Raw genomic sequence first — 23997 nt, 5'->3', positions numbered from 1 at the left:
AGGCGAAGGCCGGGGGAGAAGGCCACCCTCACCCCACCCCAACCCCTGGTTCTCTCGCACACTTAGAGGGAACCAGGCTGCCCAGAAGGAGTTTTAAAACTCAACACAATTAGAACAGTGACCAGTTGTTTGGGTCAGAATAGGACGTGACTGGGCCCGACTTGGAAAGAAGCTTCTAGAAGAGGCTCAGTGCACTGGGCAGGGGGACACCCCGGGCAGGAGGGGTCCCAGGTGAAGGAAGGAAACCCAGGCATTGTGGGTCCTTTGAGCGCAGGGTTCTTCTGTAATTGGGGTTTTGTGGGGTTAGATTTAAGGTAAAAGGCGGCATTCTTTCTCCCCTGAGGGTCCTATACTCAGCCTTTGACTAAAGGAAGAGGGAGGGAAACAAACAGCTGAGGCAAAAGTGCCTCCCCAGGTTCCCGCCAGAGGCAGCACCAGCCACTTACTTGTCTCTGAGGTAATTGTGTCCGATTTGCCCCGATATGTCCTCGATGGCTGAGAGGATGTGGTCGAAAGCCTTTCCAAAACAGACAGGAGGGTTGCTGTCACGTGAGGGCCTCCCTGTGCTTCTCCCCATCGCCCCCCCTCCCCCCAGTACTCTTCCCCTGCCCCGCCCCCACCCCCACCCGCCTACCCTGCCATGCAGCTTCTCGTTGAGTTTGGGCTCACGGTGCTCACTCCTCTTCACCTTCAGCCACTGCACCAGGGGCTTGATGGTCAGGCCCTGGGAGAATGGAGTACACTGACCCTGACAGCCGGGGCAGACCTCACTGCACCCCACACCCAGCCCACTGGGCCCCCATGTGTGAATCCACACCCGACCCACCCACACCCACAGAGGGCGAAATGGGCCACCCTTATCTGTGACCGTCCCTGCAGAGAGGAGCCCCCACAACAGCCCCTGTGGGTGTATTGCTGTCTCCTGAGAGCCCAAATGCAGCTCCTCAGATGAGCCTAAAGCAAGGCCAAGTGGGGTGATAAAATATTAACTGGGGCTCCCTTAACTAGTGATGGCTGAGGAAGGACATTTTTAAGCCAAATTGTGCTGTGTCCCCTGTGGGGCCACATGAAAACCTACAAAACAGCTCCTAGTTACTAAAATTATAAAACCCAATTAGGGCCTGGAGCTCGGAAAGGCTCTTTGGAGACACGGTGATGGTGGGGCCTGCCCCTTGTGGCCGGCGGGTCGGGCATGGAGGGCTGAAGGAGGACAGCAAGGTGCGGCTGGTCCCCGCTGAGGGCTACCTGGAAGATGACAGTGAAGTAGATGACGACGATGGTGGTGCAGACAAAGAGGTCCTTCTCCTTGACCTTGTTCTCATCCAGAAGGACCACCAGGGCAAAAGCCACAGCGCCCCGCAGGCCACCATAAGACATGACCACCTGGTCTATGATCTCCAGCTGCACCATCCGGTACCGGTTCAGGATCCAGGTCTGCAGCACGACACCTGAGGGACCAGACGTGCGCTCAGCTTCCACAGGGGGCCGTGTGCCCCGCGATCACCTTCTCAGGCAGCTGCTGCACTTGAGAGGGAACATTTAGGAATCCCTCCTAGGATGGAGGGTGGTGACAGGTGACAGCAGCATCTAGCACAGGGGATGGTGAACACTCCACCCTCTGGCCCTGTTCACCCGGTCCCTTGTTCCACCTTGGCCCCGGGCCTGTCTCTGTGGACACTTCGAACACTCCGGGTTTACAGTGTCTGGGCAGCTCTGAGATTCTCAGTTCTCAGTGGGGCTAAGGCTGCACTGGCTGAAGCCTTGCCCTCATGATGCCTGAGGCAGCTCCAGGGCCAAAGGCCGCTGCTGAGGGTAGCAGGAAGAGAGCGACCCTACCCCACCAAGACATCCGCTCCCTGAGCCCTTAGTCCCCAAGGACTGGGGGGGGGGAGGAGCAGGTGTGATCACTTGGAGCCTCTCTCGCCCCCACTAGCCCCCACCTAGGTCTCCAAGGCACCACACACTAGAGCTGGTGACTCCTGCCTCACACATGCCATTTCCTTTCCTCGGTGACCACACTGTCCCTGAGTCACTCTGACACATCCAGAGGGAGTCAGTGGGAAACCAAATGTGTTCCCCTGGGTTCCGACCCTTCCACCCTGACCCCCAGCTGCCCTACCTTAGTCTCACTGTGGTAAGGCCACAAGAAGGCCTGGACCTTCACTGAGGACTCCTGACAGTCTGTCTGAGGCTCACCAGGGGCTCCTGAACCTACCCTCACTGAGTGGGGGCAAACGCCAAGGCCCTGGAGCCCATGGACTCCCCACAGCCAGTCCCTAAGTCACCCACCATGAGCTCCCCAGTGTTGTCCTCCCACCATTTTCCCATCATCTCCAAAGTCTCCCATCCCCCATCATGCCACTCCATCACCCCCCATTGTGCCCCATCCCCATTGTCCCCCACCATCTCCCATGGTCCCCATGGGACCCCCCCATCCCCTCTCATCATCCATGGTCCTCCCCATCCCCACCCTGTTCCCCACCATCGCCCCCTCCCACACCCCCACTCTGCCACGCCCTCACCGATGGCTCGGTACACGGAGATGAAGACCAGCGTCAGGAGCACGAAGGCCGTGTTCCACTTCCAGTATTCGGGGTTCACCGCCGAGATGCCCAGAAACATGAAGATGATGGTCTCGGCCCCGCTCGCCAGCATCTTCATGGTGTAACGCACGGTGGTGGCCGACTGCTCCGAGATGTTGGCCTTCACGTACTTCTGACAGCAGATGCCGCAGAAGGTGATGCTGGGGGATGGGACGACATGCTGTGAGGCCAAGGGCCACACGCTGCTCCCCCTTGACCTGGTGGGGCTGTTCCCAAGACCCAGCGCTTGCTGTCCCCTGGCAGCACCTGGACAGACATCCACCTCCCTGGTCAGCCCTTCTCTCCATGAGCTCAGGGTTCCTACTGGGGACCAGGGCCCTGAGCTGGCCCATGCCCAGCTCCAATACCCCAACATCACTGCCATCTGATATGAGCCTCTGGGACCGGAACCCTAGGCTGCAGAGCAGGCTGCCTGTTTCTGTCTAAGCCGGTGGCTGGGCGGGCTCGAAGGGGAGGGGCAGGGCAGACCCGGGAGGGAGGGGCGGGTGCGGGCCAGCTCTGACAATTTCATCAGAACTCCAACTCCCTATTTAAAAAGCTAAACAGATCAAATTCTTGGCCCCCACAGTGACTTTCCATCAGGCTGGGAAGTGGGCCAGCAGACAGTGGGCTGGAGAAGGGGCTGGGGAAGGCTGTGCCCCCTGCAGGGCTCGGGAGCAGGCGCCACTCCTGCCTCCCCCGTATCTGGGTGGGTCCCGCTCCCCAGGTCGGCCCTCTTCCTCCACAGCCCACCCCCCTCAGCAGGGCCGCAGGGTGTGCTCCGGCTCTGGGGCCTGGGTGAGCCAGGGAGGACTTACGCCAGGATGGCCGACAGGGAGAGCATCTCGGAGGTGAGGTAGGACAGGTAGGAGATGACGAACACGAAGCCGGGCTCAATGATGCGCACGTGCTTGGTGAAGCGGGTCACCAGGGAGAGCAGGAAAGCGAACACGACCCCCACCAGCGTGCCCCCCAGGCTCACCACGAAGAAGGACACTGCAAGGGGCAGGACGTAACGCTGAGCTGCCTAAATGGCCCTTTGTGGCCTCGGCGTGGCCTGACCCATGTGGCGTGGGCCAGGCTGGTCGGGCTGGCCTTCCTTCCAGGCCATTCCTCATGGCAGTTGCCTGGTAACCCCCCCACAGAGGCGCCAACAGCTCGGCAAACAAGAGGCCCGTTCTCTGGAAGAGAGGACTGGACTCCTCAAGCCTCAGCGTGGAAAGCTGGGGAGGAGGCAGTCCTGCAGCCCACAGAGGCCCCGCTCCCCGCCCCCATCACAGAAGGAGCACTGTGACCAGAGGCCCTCGGGTCTATGTTTGCAGCAAGGACCAAGCCCTGCGCCTGCAGGCACAGCCAGGCTGTCACTATCCCGGCCCATAGAAGCACGTAGGACCCCCCGGACACCAGGACCCACATCACCCACCATATCCCTTGTTCCCCATATTCTCGTGGGTCTAACGGGCAATGACCCCCGGGTTTCCCAGGGTGGCTGGCCCCTCATAAAATCGTGTTTGGGAAACACACTGTGGACGGAAAGGACTGTCAGGCTATGGGTCCCAGGGGCAGGCCTGGTGCCAACGCCTGACCCCGCCCAGCTCCACAGTCCACAGAGGCGCTGCCAAGAGGCTGCCCACATTCCGGAGAAAGAGACGCTCCCCTGGCATTCCCCTGACATGTGGACCCTGCAGCCACACACCTATGCCTTTCACGCAATCCACGCCAGTCACGTTGTCGCCACCCAGCGCCACGAATGATTCAAACACGGTGTACAGGACCTGGAGGACAGAGAGGCAAACCACACATGGGTCAGCCCTCCATCAGCCCTGACCCTCCCCGTCCTGGGCCCCAGGCCTTTCGGGACTTAGGGCTGGAGAGAGGAGCTTGGGGCAGCCATGATTTCGGAGCCTGCAACCCGTTGGCAGGGAAGTCCTCCCAGGGCAGTAATGGTCACTAGGACGAAGGCCAGCGATGAGCCAGCAGGTGGGACCTGGGAGGCAGGACATTCTGGAAGGAACGAGGGCCTTCAGGAGCAACCTGGCCCTTTCCGACGCTGGGCAAAACAGGGGCGGCCACAAAACTAAGCCACTGCGTTCAATTTCATTTTCCAAGACAAACCCAGAGTTTCATCCTTGGCGAGTTTGCTGTTATGTTGCCCCCTGATGTGGGATCACACACCCTGGCATCTTCGCATGTTGATCTTTAAACCTTATCCCACCAAGACGTTCAGATAAAACGCCCAGAAACCTTATCCTAGGCCTCAGTTGTAGAGACAGCTGTGTTTTCTGAGCCCGAGCTCCCCTAAACGATGCGCCGGGCTCCACCCCAAGGAGGCCGAGATGCTCCCTGGGGGGGGGGGGGGGGGGGGCGGGGGCTGCAGGCCCCTCGGGAGGAAACTTCTCTCTGTGCCCCGAAGTCTGTGCTCTCCAGGACCCCCAAAGGGCAGGTGAATAAAACTGTGCATACAAACGCAGCCCCACAGGTGCCGTGCACCGGGGCGGGCACACGCGTGAAGGGTGCTGGAAGCAGACCTCGGCCTGCCCCGCTTCTTTGTGAAAACCCAGGTGGGAGGGAGAGGGGAGAACTCCCGGCTGCAGCAGGAGCTCCTGCCTCTACAGAGACACAGCACTCAGGACAGAAGAGCCCCAGCCTTGAGGGCCCGTGCAGGGTGTTTCTGATTGCGTCTCATCTCCAATTACGTTTAATTCCCTGAGACTATCTCATCTGCGGCAGAGGAATCTGGTGCAATCTACCCTTAGGCCCTTCAATCTCCTGAACCCTGAAGAGACATCAGGACGAGAAATTCTTAGAGAAGCCACAGGCACTTTTAGAGCAAACAGGGAATTCCAGGTCCCACTGGGTCTGGGCCCAGGTGGGGGACGGTGGGCAGGGCAGGCAGCCAGGCCTAGAGCCGCTCAGAGAGACGTTCCCTTCCAGGGAGGTCATGGCCCCATTTGGGGATGGGTTTTGAGAACTGCAAGATGGCCACATGCTGAGACACTTCCTCACATTTCAGGAACCTTCCATTCACTTCTCATAGTGGTAACTTGGCCTCCAGCCCCTGCCCACCCATGGGCCCTGCCCAGCTCCCTGGCACCATCTCTCTGAGGGAAAACCACCTTCCTGAGCACACAATCACTGTCCCCTGATTCCCCCACCCCCCTTCTCAAAAAAAATAAATAAATAAGGTGAGATTTTGCTTGTTTACATATGCATTCTCTTTGGAAAATCAGGAAGGAGAGCCCAACTGTGGATCCAAAGTTAAAGACCCCCTGTTCTGGGAACAGAGACCGTGGGATTTCAACAGCTGGTGTGGCTCAGTGACTGAGCTTCGACCTATGAACCAGGAGGTCACGGTCTGATTCCCAGTCAGGGCACATGCCTGGATTTTGGGTTTGATCCCCAGTGTGGGGCACGCAGGAGGCAGCCGATCAATAATTCTCTCTCATCATTGATCTTTCTATCTCTCTCTCCTTCTCCCTTCCTCTCTGAAATCAATAAAAATATATGTTTAAAAAATCATCACCCATGAAAGAATAAAGTGTGTGTGTGTGGGGTGGGGGGTGAGGAGCCGGGGCAAGGGGGGGGGGAGTTACCAAGAACCATGAAGCAAAGAATGAAGAAATCGAATTACAAAAGCCAGCCTCAGGGTTAGTGGAGGAAAAGGCCCAGCAGAAGGAGCTGGCCTGCGGAATGCCTTGGACCACGAGGCCTTTGGGCTGTTGGGGCCAATGAGCAGACTCAGGCTCTGTGGGCGACCTCAGCAGGCTCTCTGCGTGCCGACTTCACCGAGGGACACGATGATGCCGGGAATAAATAGGGTCCACCCCCCCACCCACAGCTTTGAAACGCTGCTCTGTGGCACGGCCAGGACCCTCCCCCACTCTCTCACCACAGTGACAGCGTCATTCAGCAGTGACTCCCCAAAGACAATGATGAACAGGACTTCGTTGACATGAACCTCCTCAAACACCGCCAGCACGGCCACCGGGTCCACAGCAGCGATCAGGCTGCCGAACAGGAGAAAGTCCAACAGCCCGATGTTCAGGTCTCCTGGGAGACAAGCGGGGCATCAGGGAGGACCTAGAGGGCCAGGCGAGCAAGGGCCCCTGCGGCGTCCCCTGGCTACCAGGACCTGGAGAGAAGAGGAGCTATGGGGAGCGGAAGCAGGAGCACAGCCTTGGCCTTCCCGGGGCTGCCTCGGGCTGCTGGCCTGGCAGCTGCTGGGCTGGGAACCCTCAGGGTGGGGCCTCTGACTCTTAGGGCTCAGGCTGGCTGGTGTGGGAACCTGGGTCAGATGACCAGCCTCCCTCAGGGGCTCCCACATTCCTCCAAGAAAGGCAGCAGCCCAGCCAGAGGAGACTGACCACCCTGGCTCTCTTCTTCGTCTCCCCTTGGGCCTGGCTGACCACTCCTGGCTGGCTCACCAGTGAGCTCACTGCAGGCAGGTGAGGGGCTCAGGTGGTGACTGGCCATGAGACACTCCATCAGACCCGGGCCCTCTGCAGGGGAGTTTGCAGCCTAGGTCACCGTGAGTACAGGTGCAGGGTCATAGGTGCTGGAAAGACATCGGGGGCTTGCTTGGTTGGGAGGAGGCCTTCCAGGGAAATGATGCCTCTGCCATGATTGGAACAACCAGGGCGGGCCTAAAAGGAGGTGATGGGTGGGGCAGGCTTCACTGGACCCTGGGAGGGGAACCAGCTACAGGGGGATGGGGAGAGAGGAGGGGAGGGAGATGAATGGTACATCTGGGGGTGCTAGGAGGGGAGGAGCGAGGCCCTGGAAGGAGTGGGTCCATGTGGAGCCAGCCCCTGCTTCCTTCTGCTGTACGGCTCCTGCCCAGGGGGTTCCTGGGCACCCTTGGGTGGAGAGACTGTGCTCAAGTGCACTTTCACCCTTTGCAATCGTCCCAGAGTTATCTCCTGTCCCAGATCATGTGCAAACCCCGTTTCCCAGCGACAAACCCACAACCTCAGGGAGGTGCATGTGGGTGCCTGTCTGGCTCGGCTGGGCTTGGTTGGAGGAGGGCCTTGGCTGTGGGCCTTCCTGCTGCCGTGTTGGTATTGAGTCCCCTCCCCAACCAGTGGACCCCAGGGGCCCAGGAGCCAGTCAGGCCTTGAGGGCAGGAAGAGGCCCACCTACCGGGCCAGGACGATAGAGGGAGGGTGGGAGAGGCTGAGTACACGTGGGCTGAACGCTGCCCTGCGTTCTGGGACAGAGGCATCTGCAGGAGCCCACTCTTCCTCAGGGGCCAGTCATGCCCCAGAGCCCCCTCAGGGAAAGTGGTCTCTGCAGAGAGGTTGGCGCCCCCGAGGGAGTTTTCCGTCAGTTCCTAAAGCTTCCCAGCCTGGCACCAGGGTCACTGTCCTGAAGAAGTGACAGGTGTTAAAAGCACTGGCTCCCGGTGAGTTTAAAATGCCCCATTTAGAATGGGGGTCATGGGTTTTGCTTTTCCACCCAAGACGCTGTCAGTGGGCAGATGTGAGAACACAGTTCAAACTCCAGGGGCTTCCAGACTCACACTCTCCATGCAGGCCATCAATCTTTAAGGCCTCCCTGAACATCAGCCTCAAGTTGTGGAGGATGCTGACCAACCCAGTGGTACATTCCAGAAGCCGGCCACTCATTTCAAGCAGGATGTGACCTGGGGCCTGCCCTCCTCCCTGGTGGGAGAGCCCACCACCCACTGGCCCTGCCACGACAGTTCTGTGGACTGGACTATGGGCTCATGGCCACCCAACTGCATGTTCTAACCCCTCTCTCCATCCTGGGCAAGAAGACCCATGGTTTCACCCCCTCAGGGGCATCTGCAGGGCCTGTCCCTGAGTGGCTCGCCTGGTCAGCGACCCAGGACGTGTGGGCTGACCCTTCCTCAGAAGGGTGCGAGGGGCCTTGAGCCACTGGTCTGCACAGACGGATCCTGCCTTCCTAGCTCCGTTGGCTCCAAGCTCTGTGTACCCGGGAGCAGAACAGACATGTTGGCCCCTGGGTACCACTGTGTTCCATGACCTGGGCTGATGCCCAGCCTGACCAGCTGTGTCCTGGGTTCCCTACTCTAAACCCCGAGACTCCCCCCTCCCCCGCTCCCCCCCCCAGAGATGGCCATGCCATTTTAGGTGTGTCCAAGGTAGGGCATCGCCAACCGTGGTAGGTCTCTCGGGCTGGGCCTAGGGGGTGGTGCCCACAGTGGGGGGCTTGAGGGAGCACAGCCCCGTGGGGTAAGCACAGTCCTGTGGTGACAAATGTGCTGGGCGAGGAGACAGTCTTCATCAGGGGACCTTTGGTTCTTCCTTCTCAACGCACCTCCTCCGTCACCAGGAGGAGATGAGGGGCTCGGGTGGTGCCTGGTGTCAGGTGGTGCGAGGCTCTTCCTTCAATCAGATGGGAAGTCGCCAGTCTGGGCTCAGCCCCAGGAGTCTGGCTTCCGTGGAGGAAGTGTGTGAGGTGGGGCTGAGTGCTCAGACAGGCGCCCGTGGGTGCCCACATTCGCCCTCTCACTGCCCTGGTTACCCAGCGCTGGCAGCAAACCTGCAGACCCATAATGCAACAGGGCAGCCGCAGCAACCCCAGACAGAACGGCACGTAGGGCTGCACCGCGCAGACACATCTGTGTGAGGCCTCAGGTGACCCACTGGCCTCACCTGCTCCAGTTTCCCAGGAAGATAATGACCGACACCCAGATGGGTGGGGTGCACCTCACAGGTCCCCCAGGCCAGGGCTGAATGAAATAACCAAACTGCAGGGGAGTAGCTTTGAGTGCACAGAAAGGGTGTGGCCTTTTCTCCAAGGGTTGGGTAGAAAGGACACCCAAACATTTTGCTTAGGTGGGCATTTATGGGGGCTGGGGGCCTCTGCCAGAGAGGCCGCCTCCTCGCTGCCTGTGAGGGCTCAGGGACAGGGGAGTGGGGCTGGACCCCACCTCCCTGCTAAGGGGGAGGGACAGCAGCTGGACTATTCCTACCCGCCCAGCCTACTGGCCACCCTGGTCCAACAGGACCTCATTCACAAGCAGGACACATAACCTTGGCCTGGGGATGCTGGGCTGCACATGGACCAGCCAGTTATGCATTCAGCCTCACTTTAAACAAACCAGGAGCATTCAGTGGACCCACCTGTGACATTTCTCGCTGACCTGAAACACTGCTTTTTAGGTCTGTGTTCTGCACCCTGGGCTTCCTTAGATAGGGCTGCCCAGAGCCCACCCTGAGGAGCCCACCCTGAGGAGCCCACCCTGCAGAGCCCGCGAGGTGGACGGGGGTGCCTGCTCACCCATCAGGCCGCTGAGGAAGACGCCATAGAGGGAAAGGCCGGTGGTGGCCGCGTTCCACACGGTGCCGATGACAGCGTACAGCAGGATGGTGCCCAGGTTGCCGAAGAAGAGCCGGTTGGGCATGAAGTAGCCGGCGTCCAGCACGATGGGTGGCAGCAGGTAGAAGAAGAAGACGGTGGGCGTGAGTGTGAAGGAGGCGATGTGTTCGGCTGCCCAGACGATGCCGCCTAGCACCAGGCCCACCACAATGAGCAGTGCACTCTCGGGGACCACGCTGGTGACCTTGTGGGACAGGTGGAAGCCTGCAGGGGAGAGGGCGTCAGGGGCCAGGACCTCATGGGAAGGGGAGAGTGGGACCCACGGGGGAGAGGAGGGAAGGGAACCCCACAGGAGGGGCCATCTGGTGCCATAGGACAGACATGGCCTTAAGAAGCAAGGCCCACTTCCAGTCTGTGGATGCTTCCCTCTGTCCCGCTCAAGTGGCCTGGCCAGTCCGCTGTCAGCTGCCCCTCAGGACCTGGCCAGAGTGCACCCTCCTCAGGGGTCTCCCCATCCCCTGCCCAGAGAATGACCCCCTCCCAGGAACAGAGTCTTCGAAAGCCAGGGTCTCCAGGGCTCCCTGGAGAAACCAGCTCACTGCCCACATTCTAGCTTTCAGGGGACCGTGGCTAGAGGTCTCCCCACCCACGGCTGGCCCCTGGGCCCCCTCGGCCATCAACCTTGCCAGGATCTTAGGAGGCGAGGCAGAGGCCCCGCCCGCACAGCCTACTGGAGTCCATTTCTCTTTTGTTCTATTGTAAGACTCAGAAAAAATATGATAATTCCACATTAAGCCCGATTTCAAAATAGCTGGAATGTTGTCAGAAGTGGACTCCTGCTTAAGCAATGTTTGGCATCATTATAGTTTTCATCCACCGAAATCCTGTTTACGGAGAGGCCTTCTCTGAGATTCTGAGGAGCGCTGTCTCCTGAGCGGACAGGATCCCAGTGGGCAGGAGAGGGAGGCAGAGCCAGGGCGCTGTCCTGCCAGGCTGTGTGCCCTGTGCAGACCCTGTCCCATCACAGGAAGAATTCTTGGGCGAGGCCGGAGGAGGTGGCTGGCTCAGAGGCTGGGTCCTGCCGGTTCTGATCCAGCCCCACCCCAGCTGTCAGGCTGCCTCACCCCTCCCTGGCCTGTTTCCTCACTTGTAATTACTGGTCACTGTGGGGGCTCCCCGAGCAAGGAGGTCTCCTGGTGTCACTCCTGCTTCTTCCCTGTGGACAGCCCTCTCCAACCGGGCTAAGGGGCTGAGTGACAGGCCCAGCACAGGACCTTCTGGGCACCAGGGCCTCTGGCCTGTGACCTATGACTACAAGGCCTCCCTGCATGCTTGGCAAGTTCAGGTTTCAGTGGGCTATGCTTCTGGGACCTGAGGACCTGCTAGGGGTCCCGCTCCCACCCCTGCAGGCCTGCAGGTCCTCCAAGGGCCCCCAGCCGGCTGCACAGCTTGCATTCTGATCAGGTCCTGCTTTTCCCTTCGATATATCTCTCTCTCACACGCACACACACACACACACACAAACACACACAAACACACACACAAACACACACGCACACACACGCGCACACGTACACACACACACACACACATCGAGTGGAGGCAGCATCCCTTCGCCCCACCCCATCAGAGCTGCCCAGGAAGCCCACAGAGGGAGTTCCCACCTTCATGGAGAAACCTGGAGGCCCAGGAGGCTGGTGCCTGGACGTGGCCACATGCCTGAGGACAGGTCGTGAGTGGCACCACAGGGTGACCACCCGAGGGAGACAGCGGAGGGCCGGGTTCCTGGAGATCCCCGGGCCCTGCCTGGCTGCTCAGCAGAACAACATCCTGGCCTCACAGCCCCTGCAGGGAGTTCTCCCTGAGCTTGGGCGGGGCCCTCACGTGGGCGAGGAAGGAGGCGTCCAGCGAGGCTCCCCCGGCCCAGCTCTGCTTCCACACGGCAGCGGCAGTGGCCGAGAGCCCCCGTCCTCCCTCGGCAGCAGCTGGCCTCCCGGATCCTCGCACGCGGCGAGGCAAGGGCACAGCAAGCTTGTCTCTTCCTGAGACAACATGCTCCCCCTGCCCTGGGACATTGGGCTGCCCTCTGCTTTGGGAAGAGACCTGGGAGGCCTTGCCCTCCCTGTAGCTTGTGGCCCTGACATCCGAACACATCGGCAGCACAAGAACCCCTGCAGGGCCCAGGGCCCCACTCCAGACACCAGACTCAGCAGGTCCTGGGCTGCCCCGGGAGTCTGCTTTCTCACGGGCCTCAGGGCCCCTCCCTGGTGGACTCTGGAAAGGATCGGGGCACGTGTCCCTCCCTCTGGACTCTCCCTAATTGTTTATGAATGTCCAGAGAGAGCTGAGCTGACGGTCTTTTCGTCTTTCCTAACGGACTGGGTGTCCAGGAGCTGGGCGTAGAAGGCCAGTGGCCCCTGCCCCTGTCTGGCCCCGCTTCTCTGTCCTCGACTGGGCCACTGGTGAGGAAACGCCTTTCCCTGGGGTGGGGGCGACATCCTCTCCTGCCCCCAGGAATTCCCAGGAGCCTCAAGCCAGCGGCGTTGGGGCCACCCTCCTGAAGGCTCTAGCTGCATTCACCATTCATAGAAGTCGCTTTTTTCTATAAAATGCATGTTTTCTGTCCTTCTTGCTGTCCAGGCCAGGCTAGAGCAGAGGCTGTATTGGTGGCAGCCTCCTCGCTTGGTCGTCTTGCCTTTTACAGCCCAGCAAAGCTCCCACAGCAGCTGGGAGGCGGGGAGCTTGGTGCCCAGTGACCTGTAGGCCTCTTGGAAGACAGAATCCAGTGACCCAAAGACATAGCACCGAGGGTCACGGGGCTCAGGGCCAGACTTGGGGGGCACCGAGTGACCTCTGAACTCTGGAAGGCCCCTTGCTGAGGAGGCAGCCAGGACCCCCAGAGCTGGCTCTGGTTCAGCCACGATCTCTCCAAAACTGGAGATGCACCACGGATCATGAGCATTTCCTTCCGAGAAAGGCAGGGCCAGTGGGGCGGGAAGGTGCCAGGGACCAGGCTTCTCCTTAAAAACAATAACAACAAACTTTGCACTTTAGGAACGGGAAGTCCTCGCGGCACCGGCGGCTAATCCCTGGCCGCATTCCTGTATGGCAGCTGGTTACTACACAATCTTATTAATTCGGGAAATGAGAGGATGACAGACAGGCCAGCTCCAGAGCAGATGCTCTTGCTCACAAGTAAGCCCCCAAAACCCACAGAAGAAAACAACGTGTCCTTTTTACTCCCTGAGAAAGAAACATGCCTGCACCCAGCGCGCGGCACAGGCACGTGTGTCTGAACTTCCCCGTCGGCGCTGGGCGCACGCTGTGAGGGTGGGGTCCTGGGAGTGGGCGCATTTCAAACTGGAGGGCTCACCTGAGTGGAAGTGCCTGTCACATCTGCCCACGGTGGGTCCTGCCTTCGTCCCAGGCAGGTGAGAAACAGCACCACCACCCCGGGGGATTCCATCTAACTTCTCTTCAAGTTTGGGGACCATTCTTTCCTTTTCTGTGACTTGTTTCTTCACAGCATTTGCTCCCGACTTCACGAGTTCTCAGGCTGGGTTTCGCCTTCTCACGTTGTCCTGGAGTTGTGTCCTGAGGCTGCACAGAGCTCCCAGAACCTCCCCCAGATGCGGCCCATCCCCTCTGGCTCTGTGTGGTGTGAGGAGGAGGGCAGATCAGCTGCTTTCCTTTCTTAGTTCACCTGCGCGAGTCACCTGCCGGCTTGATTTTTTTCTGTCTGGCGATTGGAGGACATTTTTTCATCCTGAGAACATCCTTGTAGCAAGGATACCTCTCAATGCTGATTTTGCTTCTTTCCCCTAATATTGGGGAAATAACTCTTTTCAGCTGCAATTTCTGTCCTCCCTCCACTTCAACGCTCGGCCTCTTGTGCCTGGTTTATCTTTCTGGCTCAGGGACAAGGGGACGGGGAGTCAGTCTGAGATTGTCTGGGTTCCCCATTTTCACCCAGATCTCAGGGTCTCTGGTTGATGGGATTTCTTCTCGAGCGAGTCTTGCCAGACCGGGATAGGTCAGGCCCGCGGGCGGCTCTCCTCAAATCCCATGACCCCTCTCGGACGGCAGGCTGCATTGTAATGAGCTCCTAGTAATTAAACTGAAAACGTGATAGGCTTAAAGTGGCTATTTGCTAGTGGGTTAGCAATTAAGCACATAATGGACATGTTAGGAATAAGAAAGCCAAGTTCTGGCTCCAAGTGCCCTGCGGCGTGGCTCCCACTGCTGCTGGCGAGGCTCTCCGGCCAGAACCGGGCCCGGCCACCGTGGCATGGTCCTTGGACACAGGCGGCCTCGGCTCTTGGTCAGGACCCCAGTCGCTGCGGGCCACACACTTCCTGCCTGCACATTCCCAGGATGGGGTCGTAGTGCTCGTGTCTCAGGGTTACTGTGAACATTTACCGAGGTGATGGGGTGGGGGTGACCACAAGCACCGCACACAGGGGGCCTTTCTTTCCTTCCAGCACTATCTGTCCAGCCCGCAGCCCCGTGCGTGTGAAGGTGGGAGAACACTCAGCCGTGCTTGTGGAGCACCCTCCCGTCTAACAGCTCTGTCACCCCACCACCTCAGGCAGGTGGTCCTCTGGGGATGCTTGCAAAGAGGGTGCCAGGGGGTGGGGGCAGGACACAGAGTGGTCAGGTTCGGAGCTCCAGGCTCTTGCCCTGCTCCTCACCACCGGCCTCATCACCAGAAGACCCAGCACTTCAGTCCAGGCTGGAGGAGCCACGTGATTGGGTGGGCATGGCCGCCTGGACACTGACGGCAGCGGGAAGAGCCTCAGTTCCCTCCCAGGCTTTGTTCTCTTTACGTCCGAAGAGACAAGACACCAGCAGGCATGTGTGAGCAGGAACCTGGCCGCCTCCTCTGGACCCACAGCTCTGGGCGCCACATCGGGCCTGTCTAAGGCCTGAGCCATGAACGCAGAGAAAGGCCCAGGATCCCACATCCCTGCTCTGCAGAGTGGCCTGGACTGGGAAGTGGGCAACGGTGTAACCTCCTGCATCCAAACTCCAAGTTTGCTGGAGATGTGCCAGACCGTTCCAGCTGGAAGGGCTGAGGAGCTGTGCTTTGTGCGCCTCGTGGTGTGTAAAGGGCAGAGCGCCATCCCGTGGGCGTCACCCTGCGGGCCCACACTGGCAGCCACAGCCAGAGACACCGCTCCCCGCACACCTCAAACACTTCCTTCCTTGGCAGCAACACCCCGGTGTAAACTCCAACTCAACCAACACTAACATGTACTCCCAAGGCCGCCAGCAAGGAGTGATAATGACAGCGAGAGCCGACGTGGGAGTCTGTGCAGGACAAAATCAAAGTGCACCAAGGCCGTGAGACCACCACACAGCAGAGCGAGGCCCGCCGGTCCAGGGCGCCCCTGCTGGGGCAGGTGTCTTCCAACAAGGAACCCGAACAAAGGGACTTCCAAGCCCACAGGTAACCAATTGCCAAGACCAGAGAGTTGCAGCTAATTAAGAGCAAACGGCAGGGCCACAGGGAGGTAACGGCAGGAGACACACACTCTTAGTTCTAATTACAATCTCTGACAAATGTCAAAGGTCAGAAGGCGCTGGCCAGTCGGCCAGCCATTTCTGGGGAAGGCCCCGGACAGAGCTGGCACCGAGGGGCTCAGGAAGGCTGTGTGTGTCATGCCCGCTGAGACACAGCCTGGCCCTCATCCTGGGTCAGGCCCTGCGTGGTTGCCGCCTCCAAGGATCTCTCCACAAGATTTCAGCTGAGTCCACGCAAATGCAGCAGCACAGTAAATCCTCTGGTTTTACTTTAACGTGTGTAAGCCTGGTAAATTAACCCTGTGCACAAACTAACCAGAGCAAACAGTAACACCTTTCCAGAGGGATGGGAAGCACTGGGGACCCACATCGCCTGGAGGAGGAGCAGGTAAGGGTTGGACCTGAAATGCCACACTCAGGTACACACACACGCACACACACACACACACAGATATAACATGAACACACACAGACCCAGACAGATACACACACAGACACAGATACACATAGGTGGGTCCCCAGCATTCACTCTACAGACAAGGTACAGGGTCCCCTCAGCACTGCTCCAGGACAGGGGCTGGCTCTGTACCCGCTCCCACCAGTCCACTCCTCTCTGACCTCCACGCACCGGTTGTGCTCACTCGGCACCCTGGAGGAGGTATAGTAAATGTGTCAGCCGAGTCCAGGGCAGGAGGCAATGATATTTATAGTGTCCGCAAATATTATCTAACTGACCTCACGCCTCCTGCCAGAAAGGGTGTTCCAGATGAGTGCTCTGAAGTCACCGTCAGACCAAGCAGAGTGAGCCCCTGGCCTCTCGCTGGGGAGGGCTGGGAAGGAGCCCTGGTCCCTGGCAGGTAGGGAGGTGCCGCTTCCTGCACCGCGTGCACAGGGCTTGGAGGACTGGCCCTTCTGCTCACAAACCACAAGTATTTTAAACATCGCATGTTTACAAAACTCAAGCAAACTTTGTCAACTTTTAAATTAAAAAATGGAAATTTTTAGGGGCTTCCTATGAAAGCAGTAGATGCCAGTTCTGAGCCACTGTGAGCAACAGACATGAGGACGATGGAAGGCGGGGCCTCTCCACAGTGGCCCCATGCCCGACAGACAGGGAGACCCTGCACCCCTTCATCACGAACACTGATGAGCCCGGAAAGTCCTTTAAGCCTAGGGGATGTGCAGGAGGCAGCCTATCAATGATTCTCTCTCATCATTAAGGTTTCTATCTCTCTCTCCCTCTCCCTTCCTCTCTGAAATCAATAAAAATATATTTTTAAAAAATAAAAAAAAATTGTGCTTAAGGATGTAAAGGAAAATATAATAAATTAACAAACTGTAAATCTTAGCAGTATACTAGAATAGGGATTGGCACATTTTTCCTAAAGGGCTATAGTGGGATTCAAGATGGGAACAGCATAAGAGGATATTGAATTCACCCCCTCCCACAAGCACACTGAAATACACATGTATACAGAAAGAAATTTCTTCTGAGAGACAGTTGAGGGAGGAATGAACAGCTTTTGAATAACAAGTGAGAGAAACAGACCAAATAAGGAAGACTTGGAAATTGTGGACATTCTCTGGGAGCTGTGGGAATTCTCCAGGGTGGAAGGTGCCAGTGAGGACCATTGCTTACGTCCCTCTCCACCTTGACGGGGGTGGAAGGAGCTCTACTCAGGGGCTTTGGCCTGCCTACAAGATCACAGCAGCATATTCCCAGCCGCACTGCTCAGAGCCCATTTCTGCTCTGATTAAAGGGAGCAAGCAGGATCAACAGGTGTCACCACATGCACCTGGCCTCCTTGCCCAGAGGTGCTCCAGCCCAACAAGCCGGTGCCCCAGGCTCTGTGGGCTCCTGTCAGGCTCTGATCAGCCTGCCAAAAACACAGCACACACAGCTTTCACAGAAGTTGCTTCCAGACAAGGCCACTTTTTTAACACTCAGAGAGAGCTATTTTGTCTAATGCATATAATCAAACTTAGAAAGCCAAACACAATGAAAAGACAGAAACATATCTCTCAAACGAAGGAAGAAAAGTCTCCAGGAAAAATCTTAAGCAAACAGAGATAAGAAATTTGCCTGATAGGCAGTGAAAGAAAAATACCACGTGATCTCACTCATTTATGGATAATAAAGAACATTATAACCTAATGAACAAAAAAATAGATACAGAGGCAGAGAAGCATCGAACAGACTGTCAAATTACAGCGGGAAGGCTGGGAGTGTAGGAGGGGGGTAAGAGATCAATTGAAGGACTTGTATGCATGCATATACACATATACAAGACACGGGGTGGGGGGGGGCGGTAAGGGCATGTGCTGGGGGGTAGGGGAGGCTAGGGGAAGGTCAATAGGGGGAAAAAGGAGACATATGTACTAGTATTTGTAATACTTTAAACAAGAAAATAAAATTTTAAAAAAAGAAATTTGCCTTATAAAGAATTTAAAGAAATGGTCATAAGGATTCTCATCAAAATCGAGAGGAATAAAGGAACTTAGGGAACACTTCAACAAAGAGTGAGGAAGTATAATAAAGAATCAAGCAGAACTGAAGAATACAATAACTGAGGTGAAAAATTCCCTAACAGAAGAACAAATCAGCAACCCGGAAGACAGACCAGTGAAACCAACCAGTCAGAATAGCAACAAGAAAAGAGAATTTTTAAATATTAGGGTAGTTTAAGGGACCTCAGAGATAGCATCAAGTGTGCAAACATCTGCATTTTAGGGAACCCATAAGGAGAAGAAAAAAAGGAAGGAACAGAAGCTTTATTTAAAGAAATAAATAGCTGAAAACTTTCTTAACTTAGGGAAAGAAACAGAAATCCAGGTCTAGGAAGCACAGCGAGTTCCAAACAAAATGAAAGCAAAGAGACCCACACTAAGACATATTGTCATTAAAATGGCAAAAGCTAAAAATAAAGAGACAATTTTGAAGGCAGCAAGAGAAAAATGACTAGATATATACAAAGGAAACTACAGGCTATCAGTTGATTTTTCAGAAGCAACAGTTATAGGCCAGAAGGGAGTAACACAAAGGGAACCTACAACCTAGAATAATTTACCCAGCAAGGTTATCATTCAGAATTGAAGGAGAGATAAAGAGTTTCCCGGACAAACAAAAGCTAAAGGAGTTCCTTACCATTAAGCCAGCTTTGCAAGAAATGGTAAAGAGTATTCTTTAAGCAGAAAAGGAAATGCTATAATCAGAAATAAGAAATACAAGAAAGAAAAAATTCTCACAGATAAAGCCAAATATTTAATAAGTACAGTGAATCAGATATTAAAAATATCTACTATAAAGACAAAAGTACCAAAATTCAACTCAAACTGCAATAAGTAGTTAGGAGATTCACAAAACAAAAAGATCTAAAATATGATATCAAAAGCATAAAGCATAGATGGGGGAGTAAAAATGTAGTACTTTTACTACCACATGCGAAACCAAAACAAAACACCAAAGATAACCAGGAAACCACAGGGGAAGATTTGAAGAGAAGAAAAGAACAGAGAACTACAAAAATAACCCCAAACAATTAACAAAACGGTGCCCTGGCCGGTGTGGCTCAATTGGTTGAGCATCGTCCCTGGCACCAAAAGGTCACTGGTTCAATTCCCAGTCAGGGCACAGTCCCAGGTTGTAGATTTGGTCCCCAGTTGGGGTGCATATGGGAGGTAACCAATCTTTTACATCGATATTTGTCTCTCTCACTCTTCCTCTCTCTAAAAAAAAAAAAAAATCAATAAAAATATTAAAAAAACAACAACTAACAAAATGGCAGTAAGTACATACTTAATAATTACTTTAAATGTAGATAAATTAAATGTGCTGATTAAAAGACATAGACTGGCTGAATGGATTTAAAATAATGACCCATTTATATGCTGCCTACAAGACACTCACTTCAATACACAGAATGAAAGTAAAGGGATAGAAAAGACATCCCATGCAAATAGAAGTGAAAAGAATGCAGGAGTAGCAATACTCATATCAGACAAAATAGACTTTTAAACAATTAAAAAAAAAACAAGACCAAAAAAGGACATTACCTAATTATAAAGGGGTCAATCCAAATAGAGGGTATAACAATCATAAATATCTATGCACCCTACAGAGAAGCACCTAAATATATAAAGCAAGTATTAGTAGACATAAAGGAAGAAATTCACACTAATGCAAGAACAGTAGGGGATTTTAATAACCCATGCACATCAGTGGACAGATCATCCAGACAGAAAATTAATAAGTCAACAATGGCCCTAAATGTCCACATTAGACTAGATCAACTTAAAAGACATTTATAGAACATTTCATTAAAAAACAACAAAATACACATTTTTTAAAGTGCACATGGAACATTCTCCAGGATAGATCATATATTAGGCCACAAACAAGCCTCGATAAATTCAAGCAGACTGAAGTCGTATCAAGCATCTTTCCTGACCACAAGAACATGAAACTATAAATCAACCACAGGGAGAAAACTAGAAAAAAACACAAATACGTGGAGGCCAAACAAGTTGCTAGGAAACCAGCAATCAATGGATCAAAAGGGAAAGCAAGCAGGAAGGGAAAGCTACCTTGAGACAAATGAAAATACAATTTTCCAAACTTTATGGTATGTAGTAAAAGTAGTTCTAAGAAGGAAGTTAATACTGTATAGGCCTATCTCAAAAAGCAGGACAAATTCCAAAAAATAACAAATAACTTTAAACCTAAAGAAAGTAGAAAAAGAAGAACAAACAAAACCCAAAGTAAACAGCAGGAAGGAAATAATGATAATCAGAGCAATCAAAAAAGAAGTAAAAGGCATCCAAATTGGAAAGGAAGAAGTAAAACTCTAATTATTTTCAAATGACCCACCGGAGGGCGGGTCCCAGCTGCTGCTCCGTGCGGCTTCCACCAGGGTGACCAGGTTGGCAGGGGAGGGCAGTTGGGGGCAAGATCAGGTTGGCAGGGGAGGGCAGTTGAGGGCGATTGGGTCGGCAGGGGAGCAGTTAGGGGGTGAACAGGCTGGCAGGCAGAAGTGGTTAGGGGCAATCAGGCAGGCAGAAAGGCAAGTGGTTAGGAGCCAGTAGTCCTGGATTGTCAGTTGGACATCTTCCAAGGGGTCCCAGATTGGAGAGGGTGCAGGCTGGGCTGAGGGACATCCCTCCAGTGCACAAATTTCGTGCACCAGGCCTCTAGTGAATAACATAAACTGATGAACAAAAATAGAACCAGAGACATAGGAGCATTAAACAGACTGTCCAACCTCTGAGGGAAGGCGGGAGGTGAGGGGATAAGAGACCAACCAAAGGACTTGTATGCATGCATATGAGCATAACCAATGGACACCGACAGTAGGGGGTAAGTAGGGGGTAAGGGCATGTGCTGGGGGGTAGGAGCAGCCAGGGAGAGGTCAATGGGGGGAAAAGGAGACCCATGTAATACTTGGAACAATAAAGAATTTAAATTTAAAAAAATGAAAAAAAAGCATAAATATCTAGGAATAAATTTAACTGAAGAGGTGAAAGACCTATACTCTGAAAACTACAAGATACTGAAGAACGAAATTAAAAATGATACAAAATAAATGGAAGTCTATACCTGGCTCAATAATTGACAGGATTAATATTGTTAAAATGTCCTAAATACTTAAAGCAATATACAGATTCAATGCAATCTCTATTAAAATACCAATGGTGCCCCTGCCAAGTGGCTCAGTTGATTGGAGTGTTGTCCCATATACCAAAAAGGTTTGGGGGTTTTGATTCCAGGTCAAGGCCCATACCTAGGATTTGGGTTTGATTCCCTGTTGGGGCACACGTGGAGGGCAGCCAATGGATGTTTTGCTCTTCTCTCTCTCTCTCTCTCTCTCTCTCTCTCTCTCTCTCTCTCTCAACAAACATATCCTCAGGAGAGGATTAAAAAAACAACAACAATAGCATTATCTGAGAATTAGATCAAGTAATCCTAAAATTTACATGAAATCACAAAAGACCCTGCATGGCCAAAAAAACACTCAGAAAGAACCAAGTTAAGTATCAAGCTCCCAGATTTCAAATTATATTACAAATCTACAATAATTAAAGCAATATGGAACTGGCATAAAAGCAGATATGTAGATCAGTGGAACAGAATAAAGAGCCCAGAAATAACCCCTCACTTATATGTTCCATTAACTTATTACAAAGCAGGCAAGGAAATACAATGGAGTAAAGACCGTTTCTTTAATAAGTAGTGCTGGGAAAACTAGACAGATACATGCAAAGAAAGAAATTGAACCACATTCTATATTATATATAAAAAATAAACTCAAAATGGATTAAAGATTTAAATGTAAGACTTGAAACCATAAAACTCCTAGAAAAAAACATAGGCAGCAAACTCTTTGATATCTGTCTTAGCAATATTTTTTTTGGATATGTCTCCTCAGGCAAGGGAAACAAAAAAAAATTAAAAATGGGACTTACTCAAACTAAAGAGTTCTGCACAGTGAAGGAAACCATCAACAAAAGACAACCTACCAAATTGGAGAAGATATTCACCAATGATACATCCGATAAGGGGTTACTATCCAAAATATATAAAGAACTCATACCACTCAACACCAAAAAAAAAAAATCTGTTTAAAAAATGGGCAGAAAACCTGAATAGATATTTCTCCAGAGTATATGGCCAATAGACATATGAAAAGATGCTCAACATCACTACTCACCAGAAAAATGTAAATCAAAACCACAATGAGCCCTGGCCAGTATGCTCAGTGGTTGGAGCATTGGCCTGCTCCCTGAAGGGTTGTGGGTTCTATTCCCCATCAAGGACACATGCCTGGGTTGCAGGTTCGATCTCCAGTCTCCACTGGGGCCTGTGCAGAAGGCAACCAATCTATGTATCTCTTTTACATTGGTGCTTCTCTCTCACGCTCCCTCTCTAAAAATCAATGGAAAAAATATCTTCAAGTGAGGATTAACAACAAGAAAAAACACCCACAATGAAATAACCTCACACCTGTCAGAATGACTATCATCAATAAATCAACAAACAGCAAGTGTTGGCAAGGATATGGAGAAAAGGGAACCCTCGTGCTCTGTGGTGGGATTGTAAATTGATGCAGCCACTATACAAAAAATATGGAGTTTCTTCAAAAAATTAAAAATAGAGCTCCAGCAATAATCCCACTTCTGGTTATTTACCCATGCCGGAAGCTGGTCCACCCTTGATGCTTGACACAGTCGCTCCAGGGAAGAAACATCTGCACAGCTTATGTGTCAAAGGACCTGGCGTACATGGCATATGTTTGCTCCCCCTCTTAGCGCTATGTGGTTTTTGTTTGTTTGTTTGTTTGTTTTGTTTTGTTTTTTTACAGAGAGGAAGGGAGAGGGATAGAGAGTTAGAAACATCGATGAGAGAGAAACATTTATCAGCTGCCTCCTGCACATCCCCTACTGGGGATTTGCCTGCAACCAAGGAATCGAATCTGGGACCCTTCAGTCCGCAGGCCGGCGCTCTATCCACTGAGCCAAACCGGTTAGTGTTTTAAACAGGACCACCTCCCCGAGAAAGGTTGTTTCCCCAGGTGAGGATTTTTCCCTGGAGTTAGGGATTAACAGGACTAAGGAAGAGAATAAATCAGTGAAACCCCCTAGTGTTACAGAAATACCATGTACTACTTATGAAGAACTTGGACTAAGACTGGTGGCAATAAATCTGGGACTTGTTGGGCCCACATCCCCAGGGGTCTGCCCACCAGGGAAAGCACCAAAGCCTATACCCCTGGAGATCCACCGACACAGGGCAGTCCCAGGGAAGGCAAGCAGCAAGGCTGGGAGGACATAACCTTTACTGGGTAGGAGAATCTCCTTCAGTCACTTCCTTATAGCCTATCAGTAGAGCAGTGACCTTGGAATAGCCCTTGTAATGGAACACAGAGATTAACCTAGACAAGATTAAAATCAACAGAACTAGATAGAGACAGGATTTTTGGAAAAGGATTTTTGACAGGATTTTTGTTTCTTCACATAAGAAACAAGGAACTTAGAACGTTACCCAAAACATACCATGATGTGATTATAGAGGCTTGCTTATAGGATCAAATGGTATAAATATAGATGTAACAAAACAATAAAAGGAGAACCTGGCTATGATGATCAACTGAACTCTGCCTCGGTGTCATTCCTTCTTCGCCAACTCTGTCCACACCTTTGGGGAACCCCTGGACCTGCTGGGGCTGGACCCCAACATACCCAAAGGAAACAAAAATACTAATTTGAAAAGATATATGCACCCCTATGTTCCTTGTAACATTACTAGTAAAAGCCAAGATATGGAAGCTACCTAGATGTCTATCAATAGATAAATGGATAAAGAAGATGTGGTATGTATGTACATGTATATATCTGTATATATATATACAGATATATATATATATATCTGTATATATATATATATATATATATATATGATGGAATATTGTATATATATAGTCAGCTATACAAAAAGTGAAATCTTGGCATTTGCAATAACTTGAATGGACCTAGAGGGTGTTGTGCTAAGTGAAATAATTAGACAGGCAAAGCAAAATGCCATATGATTTCACTT

The 23997-nt window shown here is 53.1% G+C and overlaps 1 protein-coding gene across 1 annotated transcript in view; it reads right to left on the bottom strand.

Annotated features, from left to right (window-relative positions):
• The window catches only part of SLC9A3 (solute carrier family 9 member A3), a gene marked incomplete at both ends in the record, with an annotated part of 44725 nt that overhangs the window by 5419 nt on the left and 15309 nt on the right, over nt 1–23997 (bottom strand). Inside the window, 8 exons of the mRNA XM_081089424.1 lie at nt 447–517; nt 635–724; nt 1246–1448; nt 2523–2743; nt 3401–3578; nt 4279–4357; nt 6472–6632; nt 9849–10151. Of these exons, the coding sequence (XP_080945550.1) occupies nt 447–517; nt 635–724; nt 1246–1448; nt 2523–2743; nt 3401–3578; nt 4279–4357; nt 6472–6632; nt 9849–10151 (1306 nt within the window). The remainder of the gene's footprint in view (nt 1–446; nt 518–634; nt 725–1245; nt 1449–2522; nt 2744–3400; nt 3579–4278; nt 4358–6471; nt 6633–9848; nt 10152–23997) is intronic.

The sequence above is a fragment of the Myotis nattereri genome, assembly GCF_964212035.1.
Source record: "Myotis nattereri genome assembly, chromosome: 4".
Taxonomy (NCBI): domain Eukaryota; kingdom Metazoa; phylum Chordata; class Mammalia; order Chiroptera; family Vespertilionidae; genus Myotis; species Myotis nattereri.
This window is presented reverse-complemented; position numbering and strand designations above follow the sequence as displayed.